Source organism: Pteronotus mesoamericanus, unplaced genomic scaffold (genome assembly GCF_021234165.1).
Source record: "Pteronotus mesoamericanus isolate MK-2021 breed Mesoamerican mustached bat unplaced genomic scaffold, CSHL_Meso_final contig_25, whole genome shotgun sequence".
Lineage (NCBI taxonomy): Eukaryota > Metazoa > Chordata > Mammalia > Chiroptera > Mormoopidae > Pteronotus > Pteronotus mesoamericanus.
Genome location: NW_026555105.1, coordinates 10,120,104 through 10,142,477, shown reverse-complemented (window position 1 = coordinate 10,142,477; position 22,374 = coordinate 10,120,104). Strand labels below are relative to the sequence as shown.

Below are 22,374 nucleotides of genomic sequence, written 5' to 3'. Positions count from 1 at the left end.
CTATATAGTCGTGTCAGGTTCCAGGCACTTCAGCCCACAGCGTGAGCAGCACTTCTCTCCCAAAGGGCAATCCTCATCCTGCAGGCACTTGGGCTTGTCGATCTTTAGACACAACAAGGGCTTCTCTGGGCAGAAACCTGATTTGACTTTATGGGATAAAACAAAACGCTTGACTCTGAAATACTTGATTCTAGTTTGAGACACATTTGGGTAACCTCCGGAGGCCTAACCAGGGTTTTTGTCTGATTAAGCCTCTTATTTTTCCCCTGACAGTAAAAATAGAGTGAAGGAGGCAGAGTATCAACGTTCAATAGCTAATAATTTGAGGAACATCAAAAAGTCTGACCATCTCTGACTTATAAAATCTGACAGTATTCCTACCTGTCCCTACAGAATTAATGGATTTGGGTTATCTGATCCCTGAGTACCAGAGGTAGGAGTAATAGAAATTATCCAGGACTTCCTTGTTTTATAAACTGTCACAATTGAGGACTATATAGGGAGAAGTGAGTTGCCTAAGGCCCCACAGAAAACCAGTAGAAAAGTTGGACTGACTTGAAAAGCCTTGACTCCTTCCGTCATACCAGGCTGTCCCTCGAAACATTGACAATCCCAGAGACAAGACCATACATTCTCAGCACTGTGTGGCAGAATGAGCACTAGCCTGAGAGGCTTGAGAGTTCGCTTCTACCTCAACAGCATTTTGCTAGCAGTCTTTTCCCCAGCACACCTTACAGGATATAAATATGCTGTGCATGCGCAGAATTCTGTGCAGACACAAGGGCTTATTAGGAATATACTACTCAATGGTTATGATTTTTTGTATGAATAAGTGCATACCGTCACCTTGTAGGCCATTGAAGAATGAGGTTTAGAATAAATGAGCCTTCATGGGGAAAATAGGCAGTGGTACCATGCATGATTGACTTTGAAAAAGAACACATAGTCTCCCAAGATCAGGAGGGCAACATGACAGCATTGGTTGGACATTAAGAGGGAAAAGTTTCCCAAGAGACCTCTTAAGGTCAACCTAAGACACAGCATGGCATCCCCAGCCCAGTAGACTTTGGGAGGTATATCCCAGTCCTCACCTGCCCAGGCCCTGGAACAAACAAAGCCACACATGGACTCACAACATTTTTCCTTTTCAGGGCAATCAATGTCACTCCTACATGAAGCCGAACATTCCACACGGAACATGGAAGGAAAGACTGGGCACTCTCCGTCCTTCACTAAAACAAGAGCAGACATGAGCTCCTTTGAACACCCCCCCATCCCATTGCCCTTCGAACAGCTTTTCCTTCTCTTCAAAACGAGTGCCCCTTGTGACTTGATCCATTCTGCCCACCTCTGGTGGGTTCTAGAGGAATGAAAGGCCTCACATTTCACAGCACCTAGTAGAAAGAGAGTCAGGATTGGTGTTTGATGCCCCAAGGTAAAGTCCCAGTCCTGCCACTTAATGAGTGACTTCAGTTTCCTTCTCTATAAAATAGGAGTAATTAAGTGAAATCTATACAAATCAAATTAAGCCATTTTAGGGGACTTGGTTTTCCTTTGAATGGGGAGTGAAAGACTGTGACTCAGGTTTTGAAAGCTCTTTGTGGCTATTGTGTTGACAATAGATTGTAAAGAGCAAAGGATGGAAGCAGAGAGACCTGTGAGGGGCTGTTGCCATAACCCAGGTGAGAAAATGGCACCTCATATCAGGGTGGCAGCTGTGAAGGTGGGAAGAAGAGGTCAGATTCTGGATCTATTTTTCTAACCTGATGGGTGTTGATTGAGAAAGAGAGTGAGCAAGGGTGATTTAGGAGTTGTTTTGTTTCTTCCAATCAAGATGGGGAGATCCATGGATATAGCAGGTTTGAGATGGGAGAGTTAAGCTAAGGCATTCAGTTTTAGACAAGTTAAATGTGAGGTGTCTGTGAGAGCCAGATGAAGGTGTTGGGTAAGTGATTGGTGCTTGGGAGGCAGATTTGGGCTGGAGAGACACATTTGTGGGTCACTAGCACGTAGATGGCATTTAAATTAAGTCTTCAAGACTTTGTATGTTTCCTGTTGTCCTCATCTGATTACAAATTCTATGATGGCAGGAAGTATTTCTTTTCACTTCTTCTTCAGGTTAGACTCAGAGGGTAGTGTGTTTGGCTCTCAGAGCTATTGTCAAATTCTCTGTGAGCCCCACATCTAAATTTCCCACAAACCACTACAAGCCCATTCTCCTGGCCTCTTCTTTCTGCTGGCTTTGTGAGAGGGGCTTAGGTCTTGTCCATTGACATCATCCCTTACAGCCTCCTGCACAGGGAGGCTTGTGGTCCTAGTTTCATCAGGTCAGATCACAGGATTGCCCTGGCCATTCAGGCTCACTATGCCTATGGAATTATAAATCCAGTCCTACTCGGACCCACTGTGAACCCTTGGACAACTAACTTTACCTCTTGGAATCTGTTTCCTCATCTGTAAAATGGTGACGATTGGACACTTTTCAGCCTGCCTTACAGAATCTGAGGTCCGATGCTCATGCTGCCTTTGTAAATCAGACACTGCTACACTTTGAAGATCAATGGTCACCATCTCAATTGTTACCATTTACTGAGTCCACAATTGGACAGCCACCATGTCAAATATTTGTGTCCTTGATCACATATAATCCCACCAACAACTGAATAAGGTCTTTGCTATTATTCCAGTATTATAAGGATGAGAAATGAAACTCAAAGAAATGAAGAAATTTGCAGTAAGTGGGGAAAGTAGGATTTTAATCCAAGTCATTTGGCTTCTGAACTCTGTCAGACCCTGTCTTCCAACATCATTGGTGATGGTCATTATGCAAAGGAATGAATCCACAACCCTCACCTTCACCCCACCCTACTCTTCACTTACTCTGTGCTCTATCCCTACAGCATGGGATTCCAGAGCTGACCTGTCTTTGCTTCAGTCTTGAGGGAGTCCTCAGGTGGTACTCAACAGGTCCATGTGATGAGGAAACATCTGCTTCTAAGGGGTAGAGCAGGCTCTCCGGTCCCACTGGCCAGAGATTAACATTTCATGTGCACTATCTCATTTTTTAGCCAAACCCCATTAGGTAAATACTATTATTATCCCCACTTCACAGACAAGAAAACTGAAACTCAAAAAGGTAAGTCTTGACTCAAGACTACCCAGCCAGTGAATGACAGAACCAAAGCTTGAACCAAGACAGCTTAACCTCAAAGTCTGAGCCTATATCAGGGCAGGTATTCTATTTCTAGTTAGACAAGGCCCTCAGGCTGCCACGGATATCAGTCTTACCAATTAATGAGCAAGCCGTCATGCAGTCTTCCCAGCTGAGGAAGTTGTTAGCATTCCCATTGCAGCCTCCATAATTAAAGTATTTGCAAGAATGATGTCTTAAGTCAAAATACCAGCGTTTATTAACAGTCTTGCATTTTCCTGGATCTACGGCTAGCATGCAGGGTTCTGAGGGCAAGACGCAAAGAGGGAAGAACATGAAAGGTAGCAAAACAGGAAAGGGGTCAGGCCCTCAGCCTTTGTATAATATATGGGGTTACCATTCAAGTCCTAGAAAGAGCCATGGTCAATAAGTATTCTAGTACTAGCTCTACTGTGTGTGCTCTGTGGTGAAGAGCATCTCTGAGCATTATTTCTACCTTGCAAAGGATATTGTGTACAGTATACATAAGAACACTTTGGAACTAATCTTTTCTACTGCTCTGAGCTTTGGAAGGGGGCAAGACTTGTTCAATAACTATATCCAAAGTGCCTAAGATGGTGCCTGACACACAGGAGCAATAAAATATTGAAAAAGAAAAAAAAGCAGCCTGTCATGGCTGAAAACTTATCTGATGCTCAGAGCTGAGTCATATAGTTCCTCTGTTGGACATAAACAATCTCATAGGACATCTACATCAAACAAGGTCACTCTGAGACCATGATAATGTGACACCCCCCAAAAAAAATCATTGTGAAATCCACAAAATTCCAAATGCCTATGAGTGATTTATGCTTCTCTTCCAACTACAGCTCTATCTTGACTCTAGCCTGCCCTCCCTATAGATAAGATTTACTGATACTCATAGAATTGCCCCCAGTTTCTAACAGCACCCAATCTAGAGCAAACCCCTGCTTACTTAGACCCTCCTTGAAAGTATCTAATCAAAGCCTCAACCCTAGAGTAGATTCTAACAGCTTCTTACTGAGATGCTTCAAGTTGTCTATGGTGAACCTTCTCCCTCACTGCAGTGAGTAATTAATCCAACGCATTCAACTTTATGTGTTCCAGGTAGTCTTTGGCCAAAGGGCATTGACAACAGTTATTTGTTGAATCAAGCCATGTAAAATGCACAGGTCCCTGTTATTAGGTGTTCAGTACTCTGAGTTACCAGCAAACTTCCTTGGAGGCTAAAGAGTCCAACAACAACCCCAGCCTCTAAGCCATCATGCAAACAGTAGTCTCTTAACACACAGTAAGCATGTACTTGAAGACTGGGAGTCTAATTAGAGAAGGAGCCAATGTCTGATGTAGGCCTCTTTATCCTGCCCTCGCAGGGAATTGTTCAGCCAGGTGTGGACCAAGCAGGAAGTAGGGCGCCTGAAAAGGCACCTCAGCCAAGAAGCCATTACCTTCATAAGGATCCATGCACTTCTTCCCACAGGCAAAATGGCAGCACTTCCTGTGTCCATCACAGGTGAAATCCTCTTGGCACAAGTCTGGAACTTTAGCATTACAGGTGACTCTCTCTCTCGGGCAAATTCCTGGTTTCTCTGCAAGAAAGACATGTCCGTATTCACATTCCTTGAAGGTTTCATCTCTTCTCCAATGGCAAAGGTGAATAATGAAACTGTCCCAGTTCTGTCCTTGGCCTTTAAGTCTCAGTTCTTGCTCCACTTGTCTCTAGGGACTGGACCTATTTCTTACCACACTCAGCCCATTTAGATAGATCTGAATCAGACACGTGTGCCCAGGTAGAACTAAAGGGGAAGCCTCTCGGATTCCAGGGCAGGGGGTTAAATAGGGACCAAGATCCTCACCTTAAATTCAGGGGCTCCTATCTCCTCTCAAAGTTTAATAGTTTAAAGCCTAATTTCTGTCTCTAGTATCTTAGTTGACAGGGGAAATTAACTAGTGAGAAGTAATAGGAATGTTATGGAAAAAGGAGTCAGGAGGGCTGATTTTGGCCCCTGACTCCCTGTGAGCTCAAGACCACCTGAGTTCTGTAAGACTTCCCTGGTACATCTCCGGGGGTAGGGGGTGGCTGCTCAAGGGGGGGGACGCACGGTAAGACATATCTGGCTTGGGAGCCTGACTCCTACACAACCAGCTGAAAAATCTTGGGGGGAAAAAATGTCTTCCTTTGTCTGCGTCATCATTGCCCCATCTGTAAAATGAGAATTCAAATAGGCTGCTTATAAGAATGGAACAGGATGCCCACACAGCATTTATCACAGGGCTTGGCACACGGTAGGAGCTTGGCAGATAAGGATTTCTTTTTAGGGCTGCACATGGCTTCCTTATTTCAGTGCTTGCAGGAGGCAGAATTCTAAAGTAGCAGCCTTCAAATTCTCATCCTCTAGTTAATGAACCAAACACCCACTTAGATACTGCTGTGAAGGGATTTTGTAGAGGTGATTAAAGCCTCAAGTCAGTTGGCCTTAAGACACAGAGATTATTTAAGTGGGCCTGATACGATCTGTTGGGTCCTTAAAAAGAAGAGGGTTGTGGTTTTTTTCCTAATTAGTAGAGAAGAAGAGGTCAGAGACATTTAAACTGTAAAAGGAACCCATTATGCTATTACCTTTGAGGGTAGAGGAGGCTAAGTGCCAAGGAACGAGGTTGGCCTCTACAAGTTGACAGGCAGTAAGGAACCCTCAGTGCCTACAATTGCAAGAAAATGATTCCGCTAACAACAGGTGAGCTTGGAAGAGAACCCTGAGTCCCAGATGAGGACTGCAGCCTTGGCTGACGCCTTGATCTCAGCCTGGTCAAACCTGAGCAGAGGACCCAGACCCACTGTGCCAGACTCCTCACCGACAGGAACTGGTTATGCAGCAGCAGGAAGCTAATGCAGGGGTGGCTTCATGGTTCTAAACTGAGCACATCTCCAGGGGAACCTGACCAGAGACGTGCGAGCCTTTTAAATAATACTGAGTGTTGGGATTACAGAAGTTTAGAACTACAAACATCATAATGATCGTTAGTATCAACCTCCTAATTTCATTGTTTTTTACTGAGGTCAGATAGGCTAATACAGAGAATTACGGGAGTCTAGGGCTTCTAATCCATGGCTCTCTCCAGAAGCCCCACCTCTCCCCTGTGGCCTGGCCACTGAGACTTGCAGCATTTTCCAACTCTATTCCTTACCCCTCGTTCCAACCTCAGTGTACCTTCTAAGGAGAACCTGAAGCTAAGAAGAGCATATGGTTCCTAGTTTGGAGTGTACATCAAAATGATCTGTGCATCGCTCAGCAAATAGAGACCGTGGACTTAATCAGACTCTCTGACAGGGTGTCCAACCTGCAGCCCGCAGGCCGCATGCGGCCCAGGATGGCTATGAATGCGGCCCAATGCAAATTAGTAAATTTACTTAACACATTATAAGATTTTTTTGTGATTACATGTCGCAATGTGTTTAATGTGTAGCCCAAGACAACTCCTCTTCCAGCGTGGCCCAGAGATGCCAAAAGTTTGGTCACCCCTCTAGAAAGCGAGGCCGATGGACTCAGATTTTTTTGAGTTCCCAGGGGATCCTGAAGCAGCCAGCTGGGCGCCAGGATGTAGGCTGCTACTTGGGAGCCTGTGCTTTAGGTTTGGGCCCAAGGAGAGTTCAGTAAATCACATAGGAAGACCTCCTAAGGCGTAAAGAGGCATAGAAATCTTGCAGTTATGAAGATAAACTTCCCCTCTCATTAGTGCCGACTCCAGCCAGTTCTGTCTGCTTCCTGTTTTGGGGGGACCATTTAAACCTTTGTTGGGGTTTCTTTCAGTCATGTTAGCTCCTTAACCCACTTGAACTCTCACTTAGAATCCTCCTTCCTCCCTGTCAGTCCTTCTCGGCCTTGTGTGTGCAGTCTCCTCTGTGATACACACGCCAGGGCTCCATCCACAGTTACCGAGGACGGCGCCCAGAGTTCTCGTCTCAGCCCTCTCTCGTCATTCTCGACACACACTTCCCAGGTGATCACATCCATTCCCGTGACAATCCTAACTGTGACTTCCTGGTCTCCCCCCACAGCTATCCTCTCTGCCAGGCTAGGACACTTATATCCAGCCACCCGAGGAAGACGACATTTGAGCATCTCCTAAGCACCTCTGTTGCAACACGTTTAAAAACGAACCAGCATCTGTCCACGCCTAAACAGCTCCTCCTGTCTCTTCCCATCTTGACACCTGGCATCAATAGTCCCCCTGGGGTTCACTCCTCCCTTTCCATCAGCCTAGCATCCTTGTCAGTCATGGACTTGGGTCAGTTCAGTCTCCTAACTCTCCACCCCCATCTCTTCTCCCTCCACTATGACTTCCTCACGTCGGCGTCTGACCTCCTCCCGTCATTCTCAATAATTCCTCCTGTCTAGTGACTGATTAATTTTTAAAAATTAAACTTGGAAAAGACACATATGGGGAAAAGTTAGGGAAATAATTTTGGGGAAGATGAGGGAAGGATTTGAAGGGCCCAGGGTGAGGGAGTGGGCCTAGCTCTCTGAAGCCACAGTTGGAGTGGCTTCATCGGACCCGAGTCCTTGCCTCGCGTCTGACCCTCAGTCCCCAGGAATGCCTGCTAAGGAGGAGCGGCTGCAGCTTGTCTGAACCCACGTCTGACTCTCTTGCGTGGCGCTGCCAACGTCTGCTCCAGCAAGAGGGGAAGAAACAGCAGAAGGGCTACTTTCCTCCTGAGGAAGGTGGAGCTGCAGCGAGGAAGGAGCCTGTGCGGGAGGAAAAGAGGGGCGGGCGTTAGGCACAAACCAGAGACACAGCACAAGCGATGACCCTTAAAGACAATCCACCAATTCCCTTAGTTCACAGAAGAGACAACTGAGATGCACAATGTGGAAGGGGCCTTTTTTCTGGTCACATGCAAGTGGGGCAGGACCTTCAGTCCCAGGACCCTCCCAGTGGCCCCACACTCTTCCATGGTGCTGTATGTGATCTACCTGGACACGCACCCATTGTCTCGCTCTGGGTCAGAGGCCACAGGTGAATGATCACAGGGATTTGTCTGGGACAGGCGCAGGGCTGGTTTGCCGCGTCACTCCTGGGGCAATCCCAGGCACCTTTTTTTGCACTAGGGATGGCAAGAAGCTGAGATTTTCTGGGGAACCTGGGCATCTGGCGCTGGGTCTTAGTGTCCCAGGAGCAAAAAAGATCCCGGGTGGCCTTGAGTTAACAAAAGGATCCCTCTTATTCCTCCTGGTGTTATCCAAGTCTAGGAGCTTATAATACTTCCAGACTACCACATAAACTGGTGGTCTTCATTTTCCATGTCTCTTCCTGAGCCTGTATAAAAGCATTTGTGAAATATATATTGTCAAAGGTCCATCAATGTTAATGGTATTCAAACTTTCCTACACTTAATAGAATGTACCAGGATAAATAATGTGTCTAAATAAAAAAGGAAAGGGTGTAATTAACAACGTTATGAATCATTTGATAAATGCTAGTAAAGGCTTTTTGGTAAACTTTCCAGAAATTAAGAAACTCACTTGTGATTTGTGATCAGTATTCTAACTACTAGGAAAGAAATTCTTTTGTAAATATAAGGTTTCCAGTTCTATGGCTTGATAAAAATAGAAAGAGCATTTAATGAAGGTGTTAATTAATATTTAAATTAGATGATTAAAATAATTTTTTATTATTTGGTTTTAATTATTTGATTTTTGGCATCATACTAGAAGTTTAAGGAACCAAGTGACATACCAGTAACAAAACTTTTATTCCCATGCACTTACATATCTTTGAGAGGTGCATGATCTATAGAATTTTGTTTATCAATAATTTCACTGTATTTATTTATATGTTCATTATTACTATGTTATTTAAGTGACAGATGGAACAAAAAGAAATCCATGTGAAGAAAATTTTATTCCTAGAGTCTTATGGTTGCAGTAGATGTGAACATTAAATTTTAACTTATATGCATGTTTTTATTGCATAAAAGTATGAAAATTCATGAATAAAAAAGCCTTTGAGCGTAAGCTTATATTCCATTCGATTAAAAGTCTGGGGAGTAAGAGGATTGGAGGAACTAAGACCTCGAGGAGAAGAAAAAGTGTTTTAAAACATCCAACTATTAAAATAAAGCGGTTTTCATATGTACATATACGTTTTCTGCCAGCACAGAGGTCTGTGATTTCGTTACACTCCTCCTGCCACGGATCCAGAGGGCGTGGGCTCCAGGCAGTCAGGCTCCTCCCCATTGGCCCACACAGAGCGCACGCCTCCGGGCAGAGCAGGCTGGCGCCTTAGTTGGCCGCAGGTCCCTCTTCTTTGGCTTCCTTCTTTTTCTGATCGTTTTTCTTCACACATTTCAGGAAGCTATCTTGGCTCTTAGAGTGTTTAATGTGCTCAATAGATACATTAATTCTCTTGGTAAAAATGTTGCCCTTAACTATTTGTGCACAGCAATGCCCACTGCCTGCTGGGTGACAGTGTAGATTCGTCTGGTTTTGCCATGGTAGCATTTGTAGGACATTCCTTTTTGATAGTGTCCATTCCCTTGATGACCACAATATCACCTTTCTCGAAGATTCACATGTATGTGCCCAAAGGTACAACGCCATGTTTTCTAAGAGGCCTAGAGAACATGCAATGGGCACCTCTCCTTTTTCCTTTTGTGTTAGTCATTTTGGTGAACTACCGGGAGGTGGCAGCTCTGGCCAAAATGAGGTCGCATATTTTTTAAATGGGTGATTGTTGGTATCAAATTAGTATGATATTTTGACCTCAATTAATTTAGTTTTCAAAGTTATAAGGGCGTTTTAAAATATTAATATTTATAACATGCTAGGATAAGGTTATTTAAGATTTTTTTATGTTGTCGTTTACTGCTTGTATCTTTGTGTTGCTGAGTCATCATCCATTGTATGGATGTAGCAGACGTTGTTTATCCATTTACTAGTTAATGGACATTTGGGTGGTTTCTGGTTTGGGGCAATTATGAGTAAACCCCTCTACAAACATTTGCATACAGGTTTTCATATGGACATAAATTGTCATTTCTTTTGGGTAAATAGCAGGCAATGGGACTGCTGGATTATATGATAAGCATATGTAAGAAACTGCCAAACTGCTTTCCAAAGTGGCTGTATCATTTTGCATTCCCGCTAGTACTGTGCGAGAGTTCCACTTGCTCCCACATTCGCTAGCACTTAGTCTGTAAATGTTTGTTTTAGTCATTATAATAGATGTTTAATAGGAAGATATTTTAGAAGATTGAAGTACTTAGCTTAAATTTCTGGGACTCTAAGAATCTAAATCATTTAGAATGACGGTGGGGAGACACTTCCTGTTTCCCAGCTTTCATGAGGACACTGTTAAACACAGTGGGCTCCTTGGTTCCTGAACCTGATTGGTCAGGAGTTTCTCCAGAACCGGATCATTGAACCTACCTCTTTCTCCACATGTCACAGGTCACTCCTTGCAGTAAATCGAGGAGCATTTTGCAACTGAAAGATCCACAGATATCCAGGAGCTGGGGGAAGAGTGTGAATTTTGGGTTACAACCTTTGAAAAGTACCGGTAAGACCCCTGCCTGACCCTCTACTACTCCCGCACTGGGACCACACCCTGCCTCAGGGTCCTGTGCTGTTTCCTTGCACGAAAGCTCCTTGTTCACATCTCCCTCATCCCAACGGCATGGCGTGTGCTGTCGCATGGCTACTCAACCATGGACGTGCCTTCAGCCTCCATCACAGGGCAGGAGGCCTTGAGGAGGATAATTAGCTCTGTAGGTCTCTAGCACACCTTGCCTTAAGTTCCAGCAGGGTAAGTAGGTGCCTCCTCCAAAGACATGCCCTTATAAATAACTCCTACTCCATGATCTGCATTCTGATACTGAGGAAACGCATTCTAAGTGTGGAGCGCAGAGCACGGTATATGGTCATAGTGTGTTGTTTAAATGTCTTAAACCTTTCTAGTATTCTCTTTCTCCCTGACATATCAATAATTGAGAAAGATGTGTTGAGGGCTCTTCTCTTCACACGGCCATGGGTTTCTCAGTTTATGCCTGTGATTCCATTAGTGTTTGTTTAGTATATCCTGATTCTATTGATTTAGATAAATATGAATGAATCCTGGTGAGTTGAATTTTTTTATCATTATATAGTGACCAAATATAGCAAGCACGGAGACAGCTAGCAACAAAGAAAGGAGGAGGCATCCTCTTACAGGAGGCACTGCTCTGTACATTTGCTAAAAGCACAGAACTGAGGCCTTCTCTCTAGGAAGGAGGCAAAGAAGCGAAAGGGGTCTGGTCTCCAGCTTTATACTGTGCTCCCTGTGGAGTTAGTCTCTATCTTGCCTAATTTTTTGTCAAGTACTACTGACCAATGAAAGTTTCTCTCAGTCAAAACTAGTTAATAAAGGCTGTTTCTTCAAATGTGCAGACAAGAAAGCAAACTTGCAGGGTCAGGAAGAATCAACAAAACATGACACATTCCAAGGAAGAAAATAAATCTTCAGTAACCAACCCAAAAGAAATGGAGATCTGTGAATTGCCTAACAAAAAATCAAAATAATTGTGTTTTAAATCTCAGTTCTAAGAGAACACAGATTGACAACCAAATGAAATTTTAAAAAAAAGATATATGAACAGAATGATAATACCAACAAAGGAACAGAAATGGTAAAAAAAAAAAAAAAAAAAAAAAAGGAACCAAACAAAAATACTGTAGATGAACTGAAAAATTCATTACAGCGATTCAGAAACAGATTTGGTCAAGCAGGAAAAAAAACAAAACAAAACAGTGGACCTAACGACAGCTCATTTTAAATTATCTGATTAAAACTGAATTCAGTAGCACATTCAAAAGTTCACACAACATGACCAAGTAGAATTTATTTCTAGGATGTAAAGATGGCTCAACATCTATAAATCAATCAATATGATAGACCACATTAACAGAATAAAGGATAAAAATCACATGACCATCTCAATAAATGCAGAAAAAGCATGTACAAAATTCATAATCCTTTCATGATAAAATTCTCAACAATGAAGGTCATGTATGACAAGCCCACAGCTAATATAATACACAGTTAATATCATACTGAAAGCTTTTCCTCTAAGATTGGGGAAAAAACAAGGATGCCCACTCTTGCCACTTTTATTCAACAAAATACTGGAAGTCCTAAGCAGAAAATCACACAAGGAAAAGAAATAAAAGGCATCCAAGGAAGAAGTTAAATTGTGTTTGCAGATGACATGATAATCTATATTTAAAAAACCATTAAGAAAAACTGGTAGAACTAAGAAAAAAATCCAGTGAAGTTTCAAAATACAAAATCAACAAATATAAAATCAGTTCTGTTTCTATGCACTGACAAAAGCCATTAAGAAAACAAAATGATTTATAATAGCATCAAAATCTATAAAATACTTAGGAATAAATTTAGCCAAGGAGATGAAAGATTTGTACACTGGAAAGTGTAAAACAGTGATGAAAGAAATGAAAAGAAGACACTCAAAAGTGGAATGATACCTCATATTCACACATTGGAAGACTTAAATATCATTTAAAGGTTCAGGCTACTCAAAGTGATCTACATATTCAATGCAATCCCTATCGAAATTCCAAAGGCATTTCTTGCCAGGGACTGAGGGATGGGAGAAATGGGGAGATGCTGGCCAGAGGGCACAAGCCTTGAGTTATAAGATGAATAATTTCTGGGGATCTAATGTACAGTATGTGACTACGGTTAATAATACTATATTATACACTTGAAATTTTCCATGAGAGTAAATCTTGTGTGCTCACCACAAAAAAAGAAGTGACTGTGTGAGGTGATGGATATGTTAAATTAGCTTGATTGTGGCAACAATTTCACAATAAATTCCCATATCAAAACATTGTGATGTACACCTTAAGTACATATCATTTTTATTTGTCAATCATGCCTCATTAAAGCTGGAAAAAATTGTTTAACTTTTTTTAAAGTTTCACTGGGTATTCAGAACTAGATTTACAGTTTTTTTCAGCCAGCACTTTGAAAATATATTTTACTGTCTTTAGGCTTCTGTTGCTACTCTTAGTCAAATGATTTCTTTCCGTTTGTTTGTGTTTTTACTTCAGTTACATATTTCATTTCTAGGCGTTCTATTTGGCACTTTTTCAACATTCTGGTCATTTTTATGTTCCCCTGACCCTTAGTCATGCTGTTACTGCCCTCTATTATCTTTTCATTTCCTTTTATTTCCCAGGCATTTTTATTTTGCATTGTGTGTGCGCAATAATTCCAATATCTGAAGTCTTTGTAGATCTCGGCTGTTTCTCTTGACTCTTTTTCTTTTCTTTCCTTGTTGTCTTAAATTGTGTGTGAATTTTTTTTTTCTTGTGAGCGCTTACATTTAACAAATGCTTATCTTTAATGGAACTCTATCTGTGGAGTATCTTGAAATCCTGTATTTAAGCAGGGATTTTCATAATCAGTTTGTTTTACATATAACCCTAACAATTCAGACCATTTTGAATTAAATACTTAGCTTCAGGCTTCTCAGATTCCACACATGCTAATTCCTGTTTCACTGTCAGGTCAGGAAACCAGTTTGTAGCTATGCGTTCCTGAAGAGATCTCTTTCCCACTCTATTGAGTGGATAAATAAAATGTAGAACATATATAAAATAGAACATTATTCAGCCTTTAAAAGGAAGGAAGTGCTATACAGCACGCATAGAATCCTTGAGGACACTATGCTAAGTAAAACAAACCAGTCACAGAAAGTAATCTATGATATCTGGTTTTTATAACATTCCACTTATATGAGGTTCTGAAAGGAGTCAGATTTATAGACAGAAAATAGAATGGTGGCTGCCAGGGGCTGAGGAGGGGGAACGGGGAGTGGCTGCTTACCTGGGACAGACTGTCAGTATTGCTAGGTGAGGAGAGTCCTGGCAATAGATGGTGGCGGGCGGATGGCACAACAAGACAAATGTACTTACTACCACTGAGCTGTGTACCTAAAAATAGCTAGGATGCTTAACTATATGTTATGTGCATTTTACCACAATTAAAAATAATAGTAATCAAAGAAAAGGGAATTTTGGTTTCTGCTTGGAGATGTAGAGAGCTGAATAAACCTCCCAAACTTACATGGACAAAAAGCTAGGCAACTCTTCCTGAACTCACCTGAGCGCTGAGATGATGGGGCAGCCGAGCCGTCCAGAATCTGGGGAGGGAGAGGCATGGGCACTGAAGACCCACAGGGCGTGCAGCCAGGCACTGGTAAGGAGAGTTCCGCAAGGGCGGTTGGCAAACTGCTGGAGACCGAGTGTGCACAGGCAGAAGAGAATGAAGTCCTGGGGGCTGCAAACACCGGTGGAGTCCATACCCTCTTGTAGACTTTTTCTCCAGGAACCCCATTGGGCACTTAGAGTAAAGGTACCTAGAGACAGAAAAAGTCTCTGTCGAGCTGTGGAACTCGTAGTGGAGAGTAGGCAGCAGCCACTAGGGAAGGGGTGAGAAATTCCACCTGAAATCCTTTCTGTCTTTCCTAGAAGCTTTAGTCTTGGGAGAGAGGAGCAAAATCGTTGCCCTAAGGGTACAAGAGAAATCTTGTAGCTGGGGGGAGGGGCAGAAAGACTTGCCAGATTCAGGACCTTGTCCTGGGGGTGCAGGAAAGGGCAGGGTCATTAGCAAGACAATGTGTCCCTGTTACTCAGGGACACAGTGTCTCCCTAAGACCAAGACAATCAGAACAAAAGAGAATGGACCCCAACGCCCCGCTAACCTGTCAGACTAGGAACACGTAGTTAACGAGTAACTTGCAGAAGCTGGTCATTCTCAGAGAGCAGAGCGCAAAGCTGAGGGCGGGGCAGTCACCTGGGAAAAGCTCATCCAGTAACCCCAGCTGCACCCTCAAAACAGGTGTCTGTGTTCTGAGGATGGAACTTGAGGTCCGTGGTGCACTCAGGATAACCACAGCAACGACATGCCGCTACACCACCAACTCAGCTCGGATTAGATTGACACAGACGTCCACACTAGGAGCCTGCTAGGAGGAGAGGCCAGCCCACTTCCAGGGATACGAACTCTTTCCTGGTTCTGAGTCCTTCTCTCTCTCCCTATAAAAATCGGAAAGTAAATAACAGCAGGCTGATTGGGAAAGAAGGCAAGAATTCGAGCCCCACAGTACTGGTGATGAGTTTACTGGGATTTTTTCCATCTAGTCGCCCCTGGCAAACCTGGGAATAAGCATCAGGGGCCAGTTAGAGAGCTTCAGGAAAAACCCTGTAATTCTGGTGTGATGCATGGAAAGGGAAGCTTGGGATGCTCAGGAGAGGTGCAGAAATCCCCTGGGGTTTTGTTGGGGTTTTTTTTCTCTTTCTCTCTGTGTTCTCCTGCACGGTGGCCCTGAAGAAACTCTATGGTAGTCATGGCAGCAGCTGGTATGGGGGCTGGAAGGAGCCAAAACGCTGAAGGAGGGGAACTCTTCCTCTGTTGGGCACAGCTGTAATTCTGAGAGAGTGGGTGGACATTCGTTTCCCCATTTCTCATTTTCCCTGTTTGTTCTCCCACCATTTGGCCCTGGATGGGGATGTAGCTGTAGAAATGCCTAACTGAGCAGAGCAACCAAAGCTCCAGTTCTGGGGAGCCTCGGGGAAATAGAAGGTACTGGGGAGATCACAGAGGGAGGAAGCCGGGAAAGCGAACCTTAAAGTTGTCTGTTTACTCTTGGGTTCGCCTCCAAGCTGTGCGTGCAGATGTGACCCTCTTTGACACAGTACTTTGAGAAAGGAACAGACACAACTCCACCTAGGACCCAGACTAGCTACAAGGTGGTGCACAGGCAGGGAAGATACTAAAAGAGCTGAAAAGGATTTGAAAACTGAACTGACCTTGGAACCGCAACCCACGGCAGACAGGGTGAGCTTTTCAGCCCAAGACTGACCATTTCAATTACTTTTGATAACAGAATTATCAGCCTTCTCCATTGAGACTTGGAGTCTCATAAGCTAGTATTCAAAATGTCTGATACGCAATCCAAAATTATGCAGCAAGTGAAGGAAAAGGAATATATCAACTCATACCAAAAAAGACTAGCAACACCCTGGCTGGTGTGGCTCAGTGGATTGAGCGCCAGCCTGCAAACCAAAGGGTCACCGGTTTGATTCCCAGTCAGGGCACATGCCTGGGTTGTGGGCCAGGTCCCCATTAGGGGGCGCACAAGAGGCACCCACACATTGATGTTTCTCTTTCTCCCTCCCTTCCCCTCTCTCTAAAAATAAATAAATAAAATGTTTAAAAAAAAAAGACTATCAACAGACTACAATTCCAAGATAAAATAAATGTTGGAATTATCTGACAGACTTTAAAGTAGATATTATAAAAATTCGGCAGCAAGCAATTATGATCACCCTTGACATTGATGGAAAAGTAGAAAGTGTCAGCAAAGAAGTAGAAGCTACAAAGAAGAATAAAATGGAAACTTTAAAAAGGAAGAACATAATAACTAAAATTAAAAAATACATCTCTTAGCTTCATTAGCCCTTTCTGTTGTTTTTCTGGTTTCTATTTCATTTATTTCTGCTTTGGCCTTCATATTCTTTCTTTTATTAACTTTGGGCTTCGTTCATTCTTCTTTCCTAGTTTCTTGAGGTGTTAAAAGTTAGGTTGCTTATCTGAGATTTCTTTTAATATAGGTGTTAATTGCTATAAAGGCAGCTCTTCTCGGAACTGCTTTTGCAGCATCCCATAGGTTTTGGTATGTTGTGTTCCCATCGGCTTTGTATGTTTGGCATTTTCATTTGTTTCATGTATTGTGAATGAGAATAAACTCTGTGTTAACCCCATGAGATTTTTATAAATCTCTGTATTTTTGGTACAGCCATGAGCTTCCGTGACTAATACCTAGGTCTGACTGGAAGGTTGAGTTGGGTGCCTGGGCCCATAATGGGATGGGAACAACTGATAGGAGTGTTAGGGGTTATAATGAAAGAAATGGAGTCACAGGGTGGGAGCACAAAAAATGCAGAGCCCTCAGGTTGGTGTATCAGTTTATTTGGCAAAAGCTTGAGCCTTCCCAGGATAGAGAGGCCAAGAGGAGAACAGAGAGGTCCCCAGCTCAGAACAGAGAGGAGCCCATGGGTACTGCAAGAGGGAGGCAGCCAGCGCTCTCCTTAGACCACGTGGTCATCCTCCTGCCCACGCTAGTCATGAGGCAGCTTGGCCCTAAGGTTGAATATTGATGTAAAGGGCTCTCTGGAAGAGAACAGGTAAGTGGTGAAAAGTCAGGGGACCCTGGGGGACATCCATTCCCAAACTTAATAACACCCTTGGCCCTAGTTAAGGGGAACAAGTATTGCTTTTGTAAGATCAGGAGATACTCAATTTTTTAAGCAAGTTCACCCAAGCGGTTTGTCAACTGAGCACGTAAGGGGTGACCGGCTCTCCTTGGGGCTGGCTGAGACAAAGGGCCAAAGGAGAGGACAGACTGAGGCCTTGGACAAAGGCAGGATAAACAAAAGGAAGGATGATGTTTCGGGGGAACTGAATGAGAGTGAAAAAAGGAGCAGAGGCCCCCACGTTGATGCTGGGGTTTGTTTTGCAATGAGTGGCAGCCTAGGGGTGGAGGTTGCAAGGCGTTGCCTTGTGCAGCCTGTCTCTTTGACCAGGAGCTGGGTGGCTGCAGGCCTCTGTTCCAGGTCACATCTTCCGAATGGCAGTGGGGAAGCATACCCAGGCCTGACCTTCCCTCCCCAACCAACTCACTCATTTTCCAAGCAGATGTTTCCGCAGAAGGTCCAGCAGCATGTATAATTTTGTTTTGTACATCCGCGTACCTTTGTGCACCTTTTCGCGCAGTACTTAATCGGAGGCTGCACCCAGCACTGCTCAATTTCTCTGACTCTATCTGGAACTGAGATGGTAGGAGTTGGCAGGGCCTATCTGTTCACAATTTGGAGAAGAAACCCTTCTCAAGCTTAACAATCCCTGAGCTCTGGAACCTGAGCTTCGAGCCATAAAGTTTTTCTCTGCCTTTCCAGATAATCCCTTGCTTGCTGTCTAGTCAGCGTCTTTTCACAGAGGACCATCTTTATGACATGTCTTCTGTCTGACCGCATGTCCCCACGGTATTTCAGGCCTTCCAGTCCTCGCCAAGCTCCCTCTAAAGGCAGGACCTAGGACACCCTCACCATGTATGATGCTGCCTCGCCAAATCTATTCTCATATAACCTTAGATTTCAGGGCCTGCCCTATCCTCTAGGTTGTATTTCCACATCCAATTTGCAGACTGGAAAACTGAGCCGTGGGAGACTAGGAACCCACTTTTCCCCTTTTCGGTTCTCTCTCTTTTTTTACTTCTACTTTTATTTTTATGTTTTAAATAATGTTTATTTTTCACCTACAGTTGACATCCAATATTATATTAGTTTCAGGTATACAACCCAAAAGATTAGGCATTTATATGACTTATGAAGTGATCACCCCAGTAACTCTAGTACCCATCTGATATCATACAAAGTTATTACAATATCATTGACTATTTTGCCTCTGCTGTACTTTACATCCCCATAACTATTCTGTAACTACCAGTTTGTACTTCTTAATCCTTTTATCTTTCTTACCCAGCCCCCAACCCCCTTCTCCATTGAAATGTCCTCTGTATCTGTGAGTCTATCTCTGATCTGCTTGTTTATTTATTTATTTTCTTTTTTTTTTTAGAGACCATATACAAGTGAAATCATATGGCGTTTGTCTTTTACATCTGACTTATTTCACTGAACAAATTACCCTCTAAGCCTATTCTGGTGACACCGCCTGGCCATTCAGCCTCTCCCCAAATTCCCTATCTTTCACTGGCCCACAACCTTCCCTCTCAGTCCCTTCATGATCCCCATTTTTTAAAAATCAGATGACCCCAAACTTTGACTCACTAAGCACCTCCTATTTATCATGTCTATTTTTTCATGGTCTAAAAGATTCTTCCCTTCAAGCCAAATGAAAGTGTTAAAATAGTACCCTTTTGGTATTCATCAAAGGCTCATTCAGGTCAGGTGCAGAGATTCTGAAACTATGGGCTCGGAGGGAAGCTCTGTGCTGATATTTCTTCTACCCAAGGTGGCCTCACATTGCAAAATATTACTTCTTGTGAGCTTATGAAATGCAGACAAAAACTACCTTGCTTTTCCACATACCTAACGTTACTTTCAGATCTGGGAGAGAGAGCTTGAAGGGACACCAGACTGGGAACGTCCAACCTAATCTTCCTTGTCTCTACTTTAGGGAGGGTTTGAACCTTTGAAGGGTGATCCAGGAAATTGGGCCTGAATCAATTACGGCAGATATCCCAGGACTGGGCAGAACACCCTCCTCCCCTGCCACACCACCTACAGAAAAGTTTGTTCCTGACACCTCCCAGCACAGGCAGAAGCATCACCACCCCACAGACGCACACGATGAGTAGAAGAACCCAGGGCTTCATGGTCGTCTCTGTGTGTTTGGGTTAAGTTCTGGCGCAAGGCAGATCTTCTCCAAATGCTGCTAGAGGCAGAAAAGGAATTAAGGAGAATAGGGTAGGAAAGAGAGAGAGAGTGCTTGTGAATATTGTGTTATTCTTTCTCCTACTTTTCCTTTTCACTCTCTGGCACCTAACAACACATCAAGCTAGCCATTGGCTTCCCCAGGTCTCTTCCCCACCTCACATTGCTTACTGCTTCCTTTGCAAAATTATTTCTTTAAAAAACGAATTACTGTCTCTTCAATTAAAAAGCAATAAATGTTCAGACTGTATAATTCGTAAAACAAAAAAATACAAAGAGAAAATAGATACACATTAGGAATTCCACCACCCCAGAGATAACCAGCAGTATGTGTGTATCTATTAATGTTGTAGTCACTGTTTTTATGAAATTGGAATACTAGAACACATTGAGTGTCCTGATTTTTTTATTTAAGAACATATGTAACCGAATGATATAGTTTAGTCAAGACCCTAAAACAAAGAGTACCAGAGTGATTCCAGAGTGAATGATGAAGCAGATTACTCAACAGGACTTGAAAAAAGATGATAGCCAACAACTGGTCAAGGGACTCTTAAAACTTTCATTTACAGCCCTGGCCAGTGTGGCTCAGTGAGTTGAGCATCATCCCACAAAGCTAAAGGCCACCGGTTCAATTCTCTGTCAGGGCACATGCCTGGGTTGCGGGTTCAGTCCCAGTTGGGATGCATACAAAAGGCAACCTATTGATGTCTCTCTCTCACATCAGTGATTCTTTCTCTCCCTTCCCCTCTCTCTAGAATCAACTAAAAAAAAATGACTTACATCTACATAGATGATGTAAATGCATGTTTTAGACATGTGAATCATTGATTCATTAACTTTGAGGCAAATTAGATTTATGGAAAAGATAGGGGAACAAAGGAAAGAAGCCCTTAAAATGTAAAAGATTAAAGGTCAGCTGTTTGGGGATTTCCGCTCTTAAATGCTTATATCTGCCTTGCAACCTACTCCATTCAGAGCCCACATCCCTGCCAGCCTGTCTTGGCATGGCTTGATGAAGGAAAACTGCCAAGTTAAGGTGTTGAGGTTTCATTTATCATTGGGCAATATTTACATCAAAGGATACAACTTAATTGGTGATGCTCCAAGCCAAAGGAGAACTATCTTTGAGCATGGTAGGCTTCCAAAACCCCTATAAATTATAATGCTTAGATTTTTTGCACAGGAAAGCCAGTGAGCATTGCATGAGAAAAACTTGAGCATGACTCGAAGTGTTCTTGTGGGCCTCTGAAGGCACCAGCTCAGAGCAAGACAGATGTGCAAAGCAGGTGGTTAACCACTTACAGGTGAGGATATGAGGTATGAGGTGACTGGGCAAAGATGGGCATGGGTTGGGATTCCTGGCACCTGCCTTTTGCACAGAGAAAGAGGAAGACTGGCACGCAGTGACAGAAGCACAATAATTCCAGAATAATAGGTTCTGTAAAGCTGTTTATTGGTATTCAAAAATGTCATTTTAGATTTGAGTGTCAAGAGCTTTGAGATCTGTTCATTTAAAAGGCCTCATGTGTGGTCCAGTTTTCTGAGTCCTCTACTTGCCCTTAAAGGGTGTGCAGGTCTGGGGGTGCCCAGTCCCCTTATTTACACAACTCAGGTGTATGATGCCAGAGAAGAGAAACATCATCACACCCAGGCTGGGTACTACTCACATACAGAGTTCTGGGTAGACTCTTTGGCCATCCTGAGATGGAGTGCAGAACAATGAAAAGGTCCCTAGGTGTCCCAAAAACAGAACTACTGCCCCCCTCCAAAGCTCAGGATCCCCGGGCTTTCCAGGTAATGTTAAAGGAGAGAAAGTATTGAATTTCGAGTCAGGAATGCTGATATCTTGTTTCATCTCTGTCCCTTTTACCTTCGGGACCTCAGACGGGTCATATCACCTCTATTTCCATTTCTTATTTGAACAAGAGAGACAATGATCCCCACCTCAGGGGAATAATGTTGACACCACCTGAGCATGGAACTCATCCAAGCCAGCCACAAATAAAAGCTTATGCCTCCATACCCTTCCCCCACCTACCTCTGAAGGTGTCTGAGTTGAGTGTCTGCGGTAACTGGCTGACAGCTCTTTTATCTGGACTCTTCTTACTTACAGAGGGGGAAGGGAGGTTGTATTCTGGAACAGGGGGCAGAAGAACAGAATGACAAAGGTCAAAGGCCTAGAACTTAATGATGATTTTGGTAGTAGCAGATCTTTACGTTCTGCTCAGTAACTACATGTTGGTCAGATCACAGTCTGTGTCCTTCACTACTCACCCATCCAGAAGCACTGGGTTTTCTTTGATGTGAGTGGAATCTCTCACTAAGCTGGGAGGCACACTGTGTACCTGGGTTGCAGCTCTGGCCACCCCCAACAGACCCCAGTCTAGAGTCTTTATCTAATGCAGTTGAGTCTATCCATAGATTGGGAGTGGAGAATAGTCTGTTTATCTATTTTCTTTGAACTTGTCATATGGGTTATTGAGGTCTAATCCTTTTCTGTATTGATTCTCCTATGCTCATTAAAGCATAACATCATCTCCCACCAAATGTCATGTGACTTTTATGTGAATAAAAAGAGACCAAATAGGAAGGACTTTAGAAGGAATAGATTTGGTTCCCAAATATCAAAGAGGGCATTATATTGGGCATACAAGCAAATGTATATATATTTATATATACCTA

The 22,374-nt window shown here is 43.2% G+C and overlaps 2 protein-coding genes and 1 pseudogene across 2 annotated transcripts; all 3 read right to left on the bottom strand.

Moving 5' to 3' along the window:
- Positions 1 to 8,126, bottom strand: WFDC8 (WAP four-disulfide core domain 8). The gene is made up of 6 exons (XM_054574049.1): positions 8,067 to 8,126; positions 7,808 to 7,917; positions 4,621 to 4,811; positions 3,289 to 3,456; positions 1,092 to 1,232; positions 1 to 146 (listed from the first exon to the last, which is right to left on the bottom strand). The coding sequence occupies exons 1-6, from the start codon at positions 8,124 to 8,126 to the stop codon at positions 1 to 3; spliced, it is 816 nt and encodes a 271-aa protein (XP_054430024.1).
- Positions 8,127 to 9,346: 1,220 nt separating this feature from the next.
- On the bottom strand, positions 9,347 to 9,835 carry LOC129070860 (60S ribosomal protein L21-like; annotated as a pseudogene).
- Positions 9,836 to 17,913: 8,078 nt separating this feature from the next.
- Positions 17,914 to 19,631, bottom strand: WFDC9 (WAP four-disulfide core domain 9). The gene is made up of 2 exons (XM_054574032.1): positions 19,541 to 19,631; positions 17,914 to 18,065 (listed from the first exon to the last, which is right to left on the bottom strand). The coding sequence occupies exons 1-2, from the start codon at positions 19,629 to 19,631 to the stop codon at positions 17,914 to 17,916; spliced, it is 243 nt and encodes an 80-aa protein (XP_054430007.1).
- Positions 19,632 to 22,374: the final 2,743 nt, after the last annotated feature.